We start from the raw sequence: 15,863 nt of genomic DNA, 5'->3' as shown, positions 1-15,863 counted from the left end.
TTCTTTGTCAAAAGGAGCATAAAACAAACAAACAAAAACATGAAGAATACTATGGATGGATAGCGATAATGGGGAGGTGGGGGGGGGGGGGGTATGACCTATTTTTAACACTTTTTTTGAGTGGGACCCTTTTGGAGCCACGAGAATTTTTGTGATTATTATATTTCTTTAATAGTAATGAATTAAAATCAATGTTATGAACTATTGACCTATGGGCGGCGTGGCGAAGTTGGTAGAGTGGCTGTGCCAGCAATCGGAGTGTTGCTGGTTACTGGGGTTCAATCCCCACCTTCTACCTTCCTAGTCACATCCGTTGTGTCCTTGAGCAAGACACTTCACCCTTGCTCCTGATGGCTGCTGGTTAGCGCCTTGCATGACAGCTCCCACCATCAGTGTGTGAATGTGTGTGTGAATGGGTGAATGTGGAAATACTGTCAAAGCGCTTTGAGTACCTTGAAGGTAGAAAAGCGCTATACAAGTATAACCCATTTATCATTTATTTTAAAGGTTCCAATTACTTCATATCAAATATTACACTTTGAAATATTTTTGAGGAGGAAATAATGATACCGTATTGTTTTTGCCGTATAAAAAAAGTAGGTTGGTTTTTTTGAAATGGGCATAAAACAAATAAACAACTTGTAAAAGAAACAAACGTATGACTTGTTAACACTTGAGTGCGGCCCTTTTAGATCCCCAAGATTTTTTGTATAGTTTAAAAAACAAAAATAAAAGAACAGTCTTTAAAAAAAATAATGAAATAAAATCAATCCTCCAATTACTTCACATCAAATATTACACTTTGAAATATTTTTCCTAAATAATTTTAATGTGATTAAAAACAAACAAAAAAACGTAATTGTTTAGAGAATAGTGATGAATTCAAATCAATGTTATGGATTATTGACTTATTGAAGGTTCCAACTACTTCACATCAATAATTACAATTTTAAATATTTTTGAGGAGGAAATAATGCATACCGTATTTTGTGTTTTTGGCATATAAAAATAAAGTATTTTTGTTTTGATGAAATTGGCATAAAACAAACTTGATTGATTGAGACTTTTATTAGTAGGTTGCACATATTCCGTACAATTGACCACTAAATGGTAACACCCGAATAAGTTTTTCAACTTGTTTAAGTCGGGGTCCACTTAAATTGATTCATGATACAGATATATACTATCAGATATACTATCATCATAATACAGTCATCACACAAGATAATCACATTGAATTATTTACATTATTTACAATCAGGGGGGGGGATATGGACAGCAAGTAGTGGACATAGAGAGAGAGAGAGAGAGAGAGAGAGAGAGAGAGAGAGAGAGAGAGAGAGATCAGAAGGCATAGGAAAAAGCATCTGCATTTGATTGTTTACATTTGATTATTAGCAATCCGGGGAGGGTGTTAGTTTAGGGTTGAAGCTGCCTGGAGGTGAACTTTTGTTGCGGTTTTGAAGGAGCAAAACAATAATAATTAGATTTATATAGCACTTTTCTATCAACTAGATACTTTTTGAAGCTGAATATACGGAGGATGACCTGCTGCTTATAGAGGCGAGCACAAAGGAAAGTGAGACGTTGAGAGAGTGAGGTGAAAGTGACTCCAAGCACATTTTCAACACAGCTTTACTATAAAATAAATGATGAAATATTAAGTGATTTCGCCTTGCATCTACAGATCAACTGTTCGTACTGATGTCAGAAAAAAAAAAAAACATTTTTATTACCTTAGCTCTTTCAAATGTGGCTATGTATCGCTTCAAAAGTCTCTTTTTCTTTGTGGCAATCTTGCAGGATCACCGCTAATAAGTCCTCTGCTGCCCCCATGTGGATTATACGTGCAATGCATGCATGTGATCTGATACAACAGGCTGTTTAGACAACAACTAACCACACTGATGGTTTAAGCTCATGATGGCGTTTGGCCGTTTTCCTCGTATTATCACTGGTGTGAAGTCAGCGGTCCAAATACTCCCATCATGCATTGCGTTTGTGGCCTTGCTCTGCCAGACGGTGCGTACGCGACGCCTCACTGGAGATGTTCTGTGAGTCACTCGTCTGCTTCCACGCAATCACATGCTTCCGTGGAAGTCCTGACGTCCATGACTGAAGCTCTGCATCGAGCTCATGATGATGATGATGATGATGAGGAGGAGGACATATTTGTCAGCTTCAGGCTTGTCGTGACAAACATCAGAAGTCCTCTCAGAGGCATCTATCTGACTCCCTTTAGTGCCCACATTAGAGCCAACAGCGCCATCTGCAGGCTGATGCAACATGATGCCGTTTTTTTGTCAACAGGATTACTTGGGATTGGATAAGGAATACAAAAATAATAATTAAATGAAATTATTCACGTCATGAATTGATATTAAAGGCCTACTGAAATGAATTTTTTTTTATTTAAACGGGAATAGCAGATCCATTCTATGTGTCATACTTGATCATTTCGCGATATTGCCATATTTTTGCTGAAAGGATTTAGTAGAGAAAATCGACGATAAAGTTCGCAACTTTTGCTCGCTGATAAAAAAAAGTCTCGCCTGTACCGGAAGTAGCGTGACGTCACAGGAGGCAATATTCCTCACAGTTTTCCTTTGTTTACAATGGAGCGAGAGAGATTCGGAGCGACAAAGCGACGATTACCCCATTAATTTGAGCGAGGATGAAAGATTCGTAGATGAGGAACGTTACAGTGAAGGACTAGAGAGGCAGTGATGGACGTATCTTTTTTCGCTCTGACCGTAACTTAGGTACAAGCTGGCTCATTGGATTCCACGCTCTCTCCTTTTTCTATTGTGGATCACGGATTTGTATTTTAAACCACCTCGGATACTATATCCTCTTGAAAATGAGAGTCGAGCACGCGAAATGGACATTTAAAGTGACTTTTATCTCCACGACAATACATCGGTGACACACTTAGCTACTGAGCTAACGTGATAGCATCGTTCTCAAATGAAGATAGAAACAAAATAAATAAACCCCTGACTGGAAGGATAGACAGAAGATCAACAATACTATTAAACCATGTACATGTAACTACACGGTTAAAAATTCTCAGCCTGGTAAGGCTTAACAATGCTGTTGCTAACGACGCTAAGGCTAATTTAGCAACTTAGCAACCGGTGTTGTGCCTGAAACCTCACAGAACTATGATAAAAACATTAGCGCTCCACCTACGCCAGCCAGCCCTCATCTTCCCATCAACAGCCGTGCTCACCTGCGTTCCAGCGATCAACGGCGCGACGAAGGACTTCATCCGTTGGTTTGGCGGCAAGCATCGGCGAGGCGTCTGCTAAGTAAGTAGTCCTTGTTGTGTTGCTGTAAGTATTGTACTTAGCCGCTAATACACCGATCGATCCCACCTACAACGTTATTCTTTGCAGCCTCCATTGTTCATTAAACAAATTGCAAAAGATTCACCAACACAGATGTCCACAATACTGTGGAATTTTGTCGAAGAAATCAAAAGGTTTTTGTATCGGGTCCGATGGGGTCCAACCACTTCCGTGGATTTTGTGACGTCACGCGCATAAATCAATACCAAAGGAGTTTTTCAACCGGAAGTGTGGCGGGAATTTTAAAATTGCACTTTATAAGTTAACCCGGCCGTATTGGCATGTGTTTCAATGTTAAGATTTCATCATTGATATATAAACTATCAGACTGCGTGGTCGGTAGTAGTGGCTTTCAGTAGGCCTTTAAGGTGTAAAACGTACGCCACTGCATGCAATAAATTTTTCTGTTGAAATTGAAAGGACAAATACATTTAGCCAAAAAGTGCCTTTCACAGGCCAAATAAAATAATGTGGCGGCACATCAAATATTGTTGCGGCACATAAATAATGTGGTAGTTAATAATGTTGGGTTAGTTACTGAAAACCAGTAACTAGTTACAGTTACTAGTTACTTTATTTCAAAAGTAACTCAGTTACTAACTCAGTTACTTACACCAAAAGGTAATGCGTTACTGCGAAAAGTAACTATTACACTCTGTTGATCAACTTGACATGCATTTGCATCACTGAACTCTGCTAAGCAATGTGGTCTACATACAACACACAGCAACAAAGATATGTTGCAAAGGGCCAATTTATTTCAGGCCAGAACAAATTGACAAAACTATTTTAAATAGCTGCAACATAACATACATAAGTAACAAACAGCATAATAACAACATAACTGTAAACCTGGCTTCACCCATGAACTTGCACCTGGCTCGCTGACAACAAGCTATCCATACACTTGGGTAAAACAGAATCCATCCTGTTTGGGTCCTACATCAACCTTAAGAAAGTCAATGACTTCACCATAAAAGTGTGTGACATTGTTATCATCAGGAAAGATGAGGTCACCTACCTAGGTTCCATTCTAGAGGCTAACCTTTCCTGTGATAAAATGGCAACCAAGGTAATCAAAAAGGTTAACCAACGAACGAGATTTCTCTACAGAATCTCCTCTCTGGTCAACAAAAGCACCTTGAGGATTCTGGCGGGAACTCTCGTTCAACCCTTTTTCGATTACGCATGCACCTCCTGGAACATTAGCACCTCCAAAACTCTCAAATCTAAACTCCAAACATCTCAGAACAAGCTAGTCAGGTTACTTCTAGACCTCCACCCCAGATCCCACCTCACTCCTACCCACTTCTCTAAAGTGGGCTGGCTCAAGGTGGAGGACAGAGTTAAACAACTTGCACTGAGCCTAGTCTATAAAATCCGCTACACCTCCCTGATACCGAAGTACATGTCAAACTACTTCCTTAACGTAAATGACCGCCATAACCACAACACCAGGGGGAGCTCCACTAACCACGTTAAACCCAGAATCCGAACTAACAAAGGTCTTAACTCATTCTCTTTCTATGCCACATCAATGTGGAATGTGCTCCCAACAGGTATAAAAGAAAGGGCATCTCTATCCTCCTTCAAAACCGCAATAAAAGTTCACCTCCAGGCAGCTACAACCCTAAACTAACACCCTCCCCGGATTGCTAATAATCAAATGTAAACAATCAAATGCAGATACTTTCTCTCTCTCTCTCTCTCTCTCTCTCTCTCTCTCTCTCTCTCTCTCTCTCTCTCTCTCTCTCTCTCTCTCTCTCTCTCTCAAAGCCTAACCAGACCTTTTTCCCTCTCAAGGAATTCTGAAATAAAATCATGTCTTCAGGAGATCAATAATAATATTGAATCAAAATCAATGTTATGAATTATTGACCTATCCAAGGTTCCGATTACTTCACATCAAATATTCCACTTTGAAAAATATTTTTGGTGGACGATTTTGCATATTTTGTGTGTTTGCCATTAAAAACATAGTTTTGTTTGACAAAAAAGGGCGGAAAACAAACAAACAAAAAAATAACATGAAAAAAAACTAAAACATTTTGAAACGAGGGATGGATCTGAAGTTGATGTAGACTCCAGAGATTTAAGCGTTAAATATAAAATGTATGTATGCCCTGGCACACCATTATCATCATTTCATGACCCAAGCAAAACACTTTTTACACTTTTATACTGAAATAAATACACCTACAACTTATTAAATAAAAACATAGAAAAAACTACCAGCAGGGATAAAGTTTAGATCCATGAAGGAAAGAAGAAAGTGAATGAATGTTTATAACTGAATACATTTACATATGTATACATTTGTTTTCTTTTTTTATAATGTTTTTTAATGAATTAAGTAACGTTAATGACAACCTTTTTTCCAAAACACAATATAGAATGTGAGATATAACAGGATAATGCATACGTTTATCATTTTTTTTCAAAACGCTTACAAAAAAGTGGGGCCCCAAAAATTTACTGTGGGACCCCATTTTTATGACTTGATGGGGTCCCTGGGACCCCATTTTGATAATTCCTAGCGCCAACACTGCTGTCAACAGAGGACAAAAAATGCTTTATTTAAATAAATATATTATTTATAAAGCAAGTTCGAGTATCATTGGCAGATTTTCACCTAGTCCCGGCCTTGGCGTGCTGCCCGCCTTGCCACGCATATAATAATAATAATACATTTTATTTATAAGGCGCCCTTCTGGGCACTCAAGGACACCGTACAAAATCAAAACAATAACATCAAATTGGATAAAAAACAACAACAACAACAAAGATAGAGAAGAAAAGATGATTACAATGAATAAGCATTATGGAATAGGTGTGTTTTGAGTCTTGATTTGAAGAGGGATATTGAATCTAAGTTACGATGGTCTGGTGGTAAAGAGTTCCAAAGATGTGTGATATATGTGTCCTCTTTTTGGGATTTCAGAATATGGTCAGCCTAGTGCAGGGGTCACCAACGCGGTGCCCGCGGGCACCAGGTAGCCCGTAAGGACCACATGAGTAGCCCGCTGGCCTGTTCTAAAAATAGCTCAAATAGCAGCACTTACCAGTGAGCTACCTCTATTTTTTAAATTTTATTTATTTACTAGCAAGCTGGTCTCGCTTTGCCCGACATTTTTAATTCTAAGAGAGACAAAACTCAAATAGAATTTGAAAATCCAAGAAAATATTTTAAAGACTTGGTCTTCACTTGTTTAAATAAATTCATTAATTTTTTTACTTTGCTTCTTATAACTTTCAGAAAGACAATTTTAGAGAAAAAATACCTTAAAAATGATTTTAGGATTTTTAAACACATATACCTTTTTACCTTTTAAATTCCTTCCTCTTCTTTCCTGACAATTTAAATCAATGTTCAAGTAAAAAAAAATGTTTTATTGTAAAGAATAATAGATACATTTTAATTTAATTCTTCATTTTAGCTTCTGTTTTTTCAACGAAGAATATTTGTGAAATATTTCTTCAAACTTATTATGATTAAAATTCAAAAAAATTATTCTGGCAAATCTAGAAAATCTGTAGAATCAAATTTGAATCTTATTTCAAAGTCTTTTGAATTTCTTTTAAAAATTTTGTTCTGGAAAATCTAGAAGAAATAATGATTTGTCTTTGTTAGAAATATAGCTTGGTCCAATTTGTTATATATTCTAACAAAGTGTAGATTGGATTTTAACCTATTTAAAACATGTCATCAAAATTCTAAAATTAATCTTAATCAGGAAAAATTACTAATGATGTTCCATAAATTTTTTTTTTTTTTTTTTCAAAAAGATTCAAATTAGCTAGTTTTTCCTCTTCTTTTTTCGGTTGAATTTTGAATTTTAAAGAGTCGAAATTGAAGATAAACTATGTTTCAAAATTTAATTGTCATTTTTTTTCGTGTTTTCTCCTCTTTTAAACCGTTCAATTAAATGTGAATATCATTAATTATTAATAATAACATAGAGTTAAAGGTAAATTGAGCAAATTGGCCATTTCTGGCAATTTATTTAAGTGTGTATCAAACTGGCAGCCCTTCGCATTAATCAGTACCCAAGAAGTAGCTCTTGGTTTCAAAAAGGTTGGTGACCCCTGGCCTAGTGTATACCTGCAAAAATGTTAGCATGCTAATATAAGAATGCTAACAATTGTTACAAACAAAGCTACGAGCCGCAAACGACCCCCCCGCTTCTGTGAATACTGACGTGACTCACCATCGTGTTCTCTCCCACCAGCCAGGAGACTTCCTGAGGATCTACAACCTGCGAGCCATCTCGGGGTCGGTCCTGAGCAGCAGCCAACCAGAGGAGGTCAACCACCTGTCCTTCCACCTGCACGGCGGCACGGCGTACGGCAAGGGGATCCGCGTCCTCCCCGACGACTGCCCTGACGTGCGGCAGCTGAGGAGGTGCGTCATGTGACCGTGGTTGGCGGCACCCCGGGTAACTTCCTGCTCCACCTGCAGGGCGACTGAGGCGTTCCAGGACCAGGTCGACCAACACACGCTTAGCGACTCGCTACTGTGGGACGTGTGGGACTCTCCCAGCCCAGGTGGAGGTGAGATCTTGGCGCCATGTCGTCGCTGACATAAGAAGCCTGAATGCAAATGTCCTTGTCTGTGTGTTTCAGAGTGCGGCGCTTCAGCGCAGTGTCTCACAGGTATGAAACCTCTCGTCTGCCAGGAGCTTCTTTTCACTCTTTCGCTTGATTTGTTCCTCCGTCGCCCTTTTTGGGGCCGTCCTGCAGGGAGGACATGCGACCACATTCTCAGGCCGCTGACGTTGCGTGAGCTGAAGCGTGCCGTCCCGGGCGGGTTCCACCACGTCAGAGTCCAGCTCAGGTCCTACGAGCCCCGCAGACTCCACCAGGCTCTCAAACTCTACTGCAGCAAGTGCTCAACCATGTGAGGGATTTCACGCGAGATGAATTCACTTGGTTCTAAGATGGTGCCAAGTATCGAAAGATAGGATGTTTCGGCTAAACGATCACAGTTAGCATAAAATGTTAGCAGGCTGACATAGAACTAAAATGGCAACAAGTATCAAAAGCTATGATTTCTCGGTTTGAACATGTAAAATTAGCAAAAATGTTAGCATGATAGCACGAAGAAAGTTACCATATTTCTTAGATGGCAACAAGTATCAAAAGCCATGATTTTTAGGTTTAAACAAATAAAATTAGCAAAAGTGCTAACGTAAAACATTAGGATGATAACATAGGAAAGGTTAGCATACTCCTAAGATGGTGCCAAGTATCAAAAGCCAGAATTTTTAGGGTAAACAAATACAATTAGCAAAAATTATAGCATAAAATGTTAGCAGGCTGACATAAAAAGTTAGCATACTCCTAAGATGGCAACAACTATCAAAAGCTATGATTTCTCGGTTTGAACAAGTAAAAATAGCAAAAATCCTAGTATAAAATGTTAGCATGATAACCTGGGAAAAGTTACCATATTTCTAAGATGGCAACCAGTATCAAAAGCAATGATTTTTAGGTTTAAACAAATAACATTTCCAAAAGTGCTGGCGTAAAACGTTAGCATGATAACATAGGAAGGGTTAGGATACTCCTAAGATGGTGCCAAGTATCAAAAGCCAGAATTTTTAGGGTAAACAAATACAATTAGCAAAAATTATAGCATAAAATGTTAGCAGGCTGACATAAAAAGTTAGCATACTCCTAAGATGGTGCCAAGTATATAAAAAAAAAGGATTTTGAGGGTAAACAAATACAATTAGCAGAAATGCTAGCATAAAATGTTAGCAGGCTGACATGGAAAAAGTTAGCATACTTTTAATATGGTGCCAAGTATCAAAATAAAAAATGTCTAGGTTTAAATGAATAAACATTTATAAAATGCAAGCAGAAAACGTTGGTATGCTTACATAGGAGAGGTTAGCATACTTCTAAGATGGCGCCAAGTATCAAAATCAATGTTTCTAGGTTTAAATGAATAAATATGTATACAATACTAGCATAAAACATTAGCATGCTAACAAAGGAGAAGTTAGCATTCTTCTAAGATGGTGCCAAGTATCAAAATCCAGGATTTTTTGGTTAGAAAGTAAAAGTTTAACATGCTAATGTTAGCATGTTGACATGGGAACAGTTAGCATACTTCCAAGATATCAAAAGCCATGATTTTTTTGGTTCGAACATATTAAGTTACCAAAAATGCTAACATGCTAATGTTGACATGGGAACAGTTAGCATACTTCCAAAATATCAAAAGCCATTTTTTTTTTGGTTAGAACATATTAATTTACCAAAAATGCTAACATGCTAATGTTGACATGGGAACAGTTAGCATTTCCTAGAGGAGTAGTGTGCAGTGAAAGTAAGTCAGCGCACATGAATGATTGTGTAGACGTGTGGCAACCCACAAGGTACTGTGTGTGGTTTAGTAGTGTGCACGAGTGCTGCCGGCTCCATGACAGCTAAGGATGTCTCCCCGTCAGGCAGGACGTCCCAGACGACCACCACCTGGCAGGCCTCTTCGAGGCGTCGGCCAACTGCGGGCCCTACACTCCCCCGCCGTGGACTATGTCTGGGGAGGCCCACGTTCCCGGAGAACTGCTGCGAGGACCGCCTGCTCGCATTGTGAACGTCCACATGTCGGCCCAGCTGGTGTCCGAGGGCAGGCCCAAAGAGCTCATGTTCCTCACAGGTAAAAAAAACCCACCTTTGCTGCATTTGATCCCTGTCGACCAATCACAACACGTTCTGTCCTCCGCCTTCATGTTGGCGAGGACGCACGCTACTTGGTGCAACCAGCAGAGGGCGCTGTTGATTGTGCATGACTTTAGCTCTTTGCAAAAGCAGCACATCAAGAAATTGTAATGTTTATAAATAATAATGTAATTGTTGGTGTTGTTGCAGGTTGCAGCCTGAAGGAGGCGTGTGACCTAGCAGCCGACTACCACAACGTAGTCCCGCTGACGTCATCAGGAGGTGTGTTGGTGCTGTTCCACCCAACGGCACCTTTCCTCTTCAGGGGCAGGAAGAGATTCTACAGGTCAGAACCCTGGACACGTCCTCGCTCACGTCGCTGCTGTGAGTGTGTGTAGCGCCACCTACAGTCTGTGGCTGTTTTAGGTGCCAGCGATGCTCCCAGTCCTCCGTGAGAGAACCACCCGCTGATGAACTTCTGGACCAGAAGACTCTTGCAGAAGGTGACACTGTCTACTGACCCCTGGTGGTCAGGCGCTAATACTTCTTTCTTCCTCTGGATGGCAGTGTTCAACGTCCAGCTGCTGGACTTTGTCCTGCTGATGAAGTTTCAGCTGCAGGACCCCACCGACACCCTGGACGTCTTCTTGTGGACACATGCTGTGAGTACACACACACACACACACACACACACACACACACACTCTCTATGTGACATGATGTAAAGACAGTGAACTTGGGCTGATGTTGTATGATGGCACAACTATCTAGTGTGTGCTAGTCATCCATCATCATGTACTACATGTCTTACTAGTACTATACAACCTACTGTCAACATTGTTTACTACATTCATTAGGAGTACTTTGATTTTTAACTACCAATGAGTACAATGATTTTGAAGTGCCAATGAATACATTGATTTTAAAGTACGATTGCGTACATTGATTTTAAAGTACATAGATTTTAAAAAGTGCAATTAGGTACCGGTACTTTGATTTCAAAGTACTGGTAAACACCATGATTTTGAAGTACCAATGAATACATTGATTTTAAAGTACCAATGAATACATTGATTTTAAAGTATGATTGCGTACATTGATTTTAAAGTATGATTAAATACATTGATTTTAAAAAGTGCAGTTAAGTACCGGTACTTTGATTTCAAAGTACTGGTAAACACAATAATTTTGAAGTGCCAATGAATACATTGATTTTAAAGTACCAATGAGTACATTGATTCTAAACTACCAATGAATACATTGATTTTAAAGTACGATTGTGTACATTGATTTTAAAGTAGGATTAAATACATAGATTTTAAAAAGTGCAATTAAGTACTTTGATTTCAAAGTACCGGTACCGGTAAACACACTGATTTTTAAGTACCAATGAATACATTGATTTTAAAGTATGATTGCGTACATTGATTTTAAAGTACGATTGTGTACATTGATTTTAAAGTACGATTAAATACATAGATTTTAAAAAGTGCAGTTAAGTACCGGTACTTTGATTTCAAAGTACTGGTAAAGACACTAATTTTGAAGTACTAATGAATATATTGATTTTAAAGTACCAAAGAGTACATTGATTTTAAACTACCAATGAATACATTGATTTTAAAGTACGATTGCGTACATTGATTTTAATGTACGATTAAATACATAGATTTAAAAAAGTGCAATTAAGTACTTTGATTTCAAAGTACCGGTACCGGTAAACACACTGATTTTTAAGTACCAATGAATACATTGATTTTAAAGTATGATTGCGTACATTGATTTTAAAGTACGATTGTGTACATTGATTGTAAAGTACGATTAAATACATAGATTTTAAAAAGTGCAGTTAAGTACCGGTACTTTGATTTCAAAGTACTGGTAAACACACTAATTTTGAAGTACCAATGAATACATTGATTTTAAAGTACCAAAGAGTACATTGATTTTAAACTACCAATGAATACATTGATTTTAAAGTACGATTGCGTACATTGATTTTAATGTACGATTAAATACATAGATTTTAAAAAGTGCAATTAAGTACTTTGATTTCAAAGTACCGGTACCGGTAAACACACTGATTTTTAAGTACCAATGAATACATTGATTTTAAAGTATGATTGCGTACATTGATTTTAAAGTACGATTGTGTACATTGATTTTAAAGTACGATTAAATACATAGATTTTAAAAAGTGCAGTTAAGAACCGGTACTTTGATTTCAAAGTACTGGTAAACACACTAATTTTGAAGTACCAATGAATACATTGATTTTAAAGTACCAAAGAGTACATTGATTTTAAACTACCAATGAATACATTGATTTTAAAGTACTATTGCGTACATTGATTTTAAAGTAAGATTGTGTACATTGATTTTAAAGTACGATTAAATACATTGATTTTAAAAAGTGCAGTTAAGTACCGGTACTTTGATTTCAAAGTACTGGTAAACACACTAATTTTGAAGTACCAATGAATACATTGATTTTAAAGTACCAAAGAGTACATTGATTCTAAACTGCCAATGAATACATTGATTTTAAAGTACAATTGCGTACATTGATTTTAATGTACGATTAAATACATAGATTTTAAAAAGTGCAATTAAGTACTTTGATTTCAAAGTACTGGTAAACACACTGATTTTGAAGTACCAATGAATACATTGATTTTAAACTACCAATGCAGATATTGATTTTAAAGTATGATTGCGTACATTGATTTTAAAGTACGATTAAATACGTAGATTTTAAAAAGGGCAATTAAGTACTTTGATTTCAAAGTACTGGTAAACACACTGATTTTAAAATACTATCGAATCCGTTGATTTTAAAGTACTATTAATTGCATTCATTTTAAAGTACTGATAAATTACCATTCAATACATTGAATTTAAGGTACTAGTGAGTACACTGAGGTTTGAGTAGCTCGTGAAGTTTTCATATTCAAAGTAAGTAGTATTTGAGTGTGTTAAGTTAAAGTACCAATGATTGTCACATACACACTAGGTGTAGTGAAATGTGTCCTCTGCATTTGACCCATCCCCTTGATCACCCCCTGGGAGGTGAGGGGAGCAGTTGGCAGCAGCGGTGCCGCGCCCGGGAATCATTTTTGGTGATTTGTTAGTGTTATAGGGGCACAGGGAGTATATAGAAGTGTGTGTGGAGGTTTAATGTCACACAATGTTCATATAAATATAAATAAGTGTGTGTGGCGGGTTAATAAAGACTCGTATCATGTATTTATTTATTCCTACTGTGCAGTAATGGAGGAAACACTGTATATCAATAGTTACATGTACATGTAACATTGTCTTTGTTGCTAAAAGTTATTTACATAATAGTAATAATAATAATACTGTAATATTAATTGTAAAAAATAATGTGTCTTTCATCAGGAGTCCTTCTTCAAAGTGTCAGCAGAAGACGCCGCAACCAATCAGGAGGCCCAGGACAGCATTCGTCAAACTGTGGAGCGTCTGTGTCCACCAGGGGGCACCACAGGCATGTATCACACACCTATCAATACACTTGAACACCTGTCACACACCTGAACACATATCACACACCTGGACACATATCACACACCTGGACACATATCACACACCTGGACACATATCACACACCTGAACACATGTCACACACCTGGACACATCACACACCTGGACACATATCACACACCTGGACACATATCACACACCTGAACACCTGTCACACACCTGAACACATATCACTCACCTGGACACATGTCACACACCTGGACACATATCACACACCTGGACACCTGTCACACACCTGAACACATATCACTCACCTGGACACATGTCACACACCTGGACACATGTCACGCACCTGAACACCTGTCACGCACCTGAACACCTGTCACACACCTGGACACATCTCACACACCTGGACACATGTCACACACCTGTGACACACCTGGACACATGTCACACACCTGTGACACACCTGGACACATGTCACACACCTGGACACATGTCACACACCTGTCACACACCCGGACACATGTCACACACCTGGACACATGTCACACACCTGTCACACACCCGGACACATGTCACACACCTGGACACATGTCAAACACTTATCAAAGACCTGGACACATGTCACACACCTGTCACACACCTGGACACATGTCACACACCTGGACACATGTCACACACCTGGACACATGTCACACACCTGGACACATATCACACACCTGGACACCTGTCACACACCTGGACACCTGCCACACACCTGAACACCTGGACACCTGTCACACACCTGGACACATGTCACACACCTGAACACTCACATGTCACACACCTGAACACCTGGACACATGTCACACACCTGAACACCTGTCACACACCTGGACACATGTCACACACCTGAACACATGTCACACACCAGGACACATGTCACACACCTGGACACATGTCACACACCTGAACACTCACATGTCACACACCTGAACACCTGGACACATGTCACACACCTGGACACATGTCACACACCTGAACACCTGTCACACACCTGGACACATGTCACACGCCTGAACACATGTCACACACCTGAACACATCACACACCTGGACACCTGTCACACACCTGGACACCTGTCACACACCTGGACACCTGTCACACTCCTGGACACCTGCCACACACCTGAACACATATCACACACCTGTACACCTGTCACACACCTGTACACCTGTCACACACCTGAACATATATCACACACCTGTACACCTGTCACACACCTGTACACCTGCCACACACCTAGACACCTGTTACACACCTGAACACATATCATACACCTGTCACACACCTGAACATATATCACACACCTGTACACCTGCCACACACCTGGACACCTGCCACACACCTGGACACCTGTCACACTCCTGGACACCTGCCACACACCTGGACACCTGTCACACACCTGAACACATATCACACACCTGAACATATATCACACACCTGTACACCTGCCACACACCTGTACACCTGCCACACACCTGGACACCTGTTACACACCTGGACACCTGTTACACACCTGGACACATATCACACACCTGTACACCTGTCACACACCTGAACACATATCATACACCTGAACACATATCACACGCCTGGATACCTGTCACACACCTGAACATATATCACACACCTGTACACCTGTCACACACCTGTACACCTGTCACACACCTGTACACCTGTCACACACCTGTACACCTGCCACACACCTGTACACCTGCCACACACCTGTACACATATCACACACCTGTACACCTGTCACACACCTGAACACATATCATACACCTGAACACATATCACACGCCTGGATACCTGTCACACACCTGGACACATATCACACACCTGGATACCTGTCACACACCTGTGCAGTAGAGCAGTGTAAGATGCAACAAAATGCCAAGCTGTGCATGTGCGTGTGCAGGTGGACGTCCATGGATGGACTTGTGTTTGAGGTCCTATCAGCCCCAAGAAGAAGACCACAAAGAAACCTTCTACCAGATCTTCCACACGTCCATGTTATCACCCTCGGCCACGCCCACTCCTTGAACTCTGACCTCAGCACCTTGCAAAAAAAATTTTTTTTTAAATTATTAAATCAACATAAAAAACAAAAGATACACTTACAATTAGTGCACCGACCCAAAAAACCTCCCTCCCCCATTTTCACTCATTCACACAAAGGGGTTGTTTCTTTCTGTTATTAATATTTCTGGTTCCTACATTATATATCAATATATATGAGTACAGTCTGCAGGGATACAGTCCGTAAGCACACATTATCGTATTTTTTTATGACAAAAA

General features: G+C 39.5%; 1 protein-coding gene across 1 annotated transcript in view; it reads left to right on the top strand.

Annotated features, from left to right (window-relative positions):
* pot1 (protection of telomeres 1 homolog) overlaps positions 1-15,791 on the top strand; it is a 48,316-nt gene extending 32,525 nt beyond the window's left edge. The window contains exons 11-20 of the mRNA XM_062040713.1: positions 7,580-7,752; positions 7,810-7,901; positions 7,974-8,003; positions 8,091-8,247; positions 9,806-10,014; positions 10,227-10,362; positions 10,443-10,519; positions 10,584-10,678; positions 13,419-13,524; positions 15,484-15,791. Of these exons, the coding sequence (XP_061896697.1) occupies positions 7,580-7,752; positions 7,810-7,901; positions 7,974-8,003; positions 8,091-8,247; positions 9,806-10,014; positions 10,227-10,362; positions 10,443-10,519; positions 10,584-10,678; positions 13,419-13,524; positions 15,484-15,608 (1,200 nt within the window). The 3' untranslated portion in view covers positions 15,609-15,791. The remainder of the gene's footprint in view (positions 1-7,579; positions 7,753-7,809; positions 7,902-7,973; positions 8,004-8,090; positions 8,248-9,805; positions 10,015-10,226; positions 10,363-10,442; positions 10,520-10,583; positions 10,679-13,418; positions 13,525-15,483) is intronic.
* Positions 15,792-15,863: the final 72 nt, after the last annotated feature.

This window comes from Entelurus aequoreus, linkage group LG03 (assembly GCF_033978785.1).
Source record: "Entelurus aequoreus isolate RoL-2023_Sb linkage group LG03, RoL_Eaeq_v1.1, whole genome shotgun sequence".
In the NCBI taxonomy this organism is placed as follows: Eukaryota; Metazoa; Chordata; class Actinopteri; order Syngnathiformes; family Syngnathidae; genus Entelurus; species Entelurus aequoreus.
Note: the sequence above shows the minus strand (reverse complement) of the source record. Positions and strands in the feature narration are given on the sequence as shown.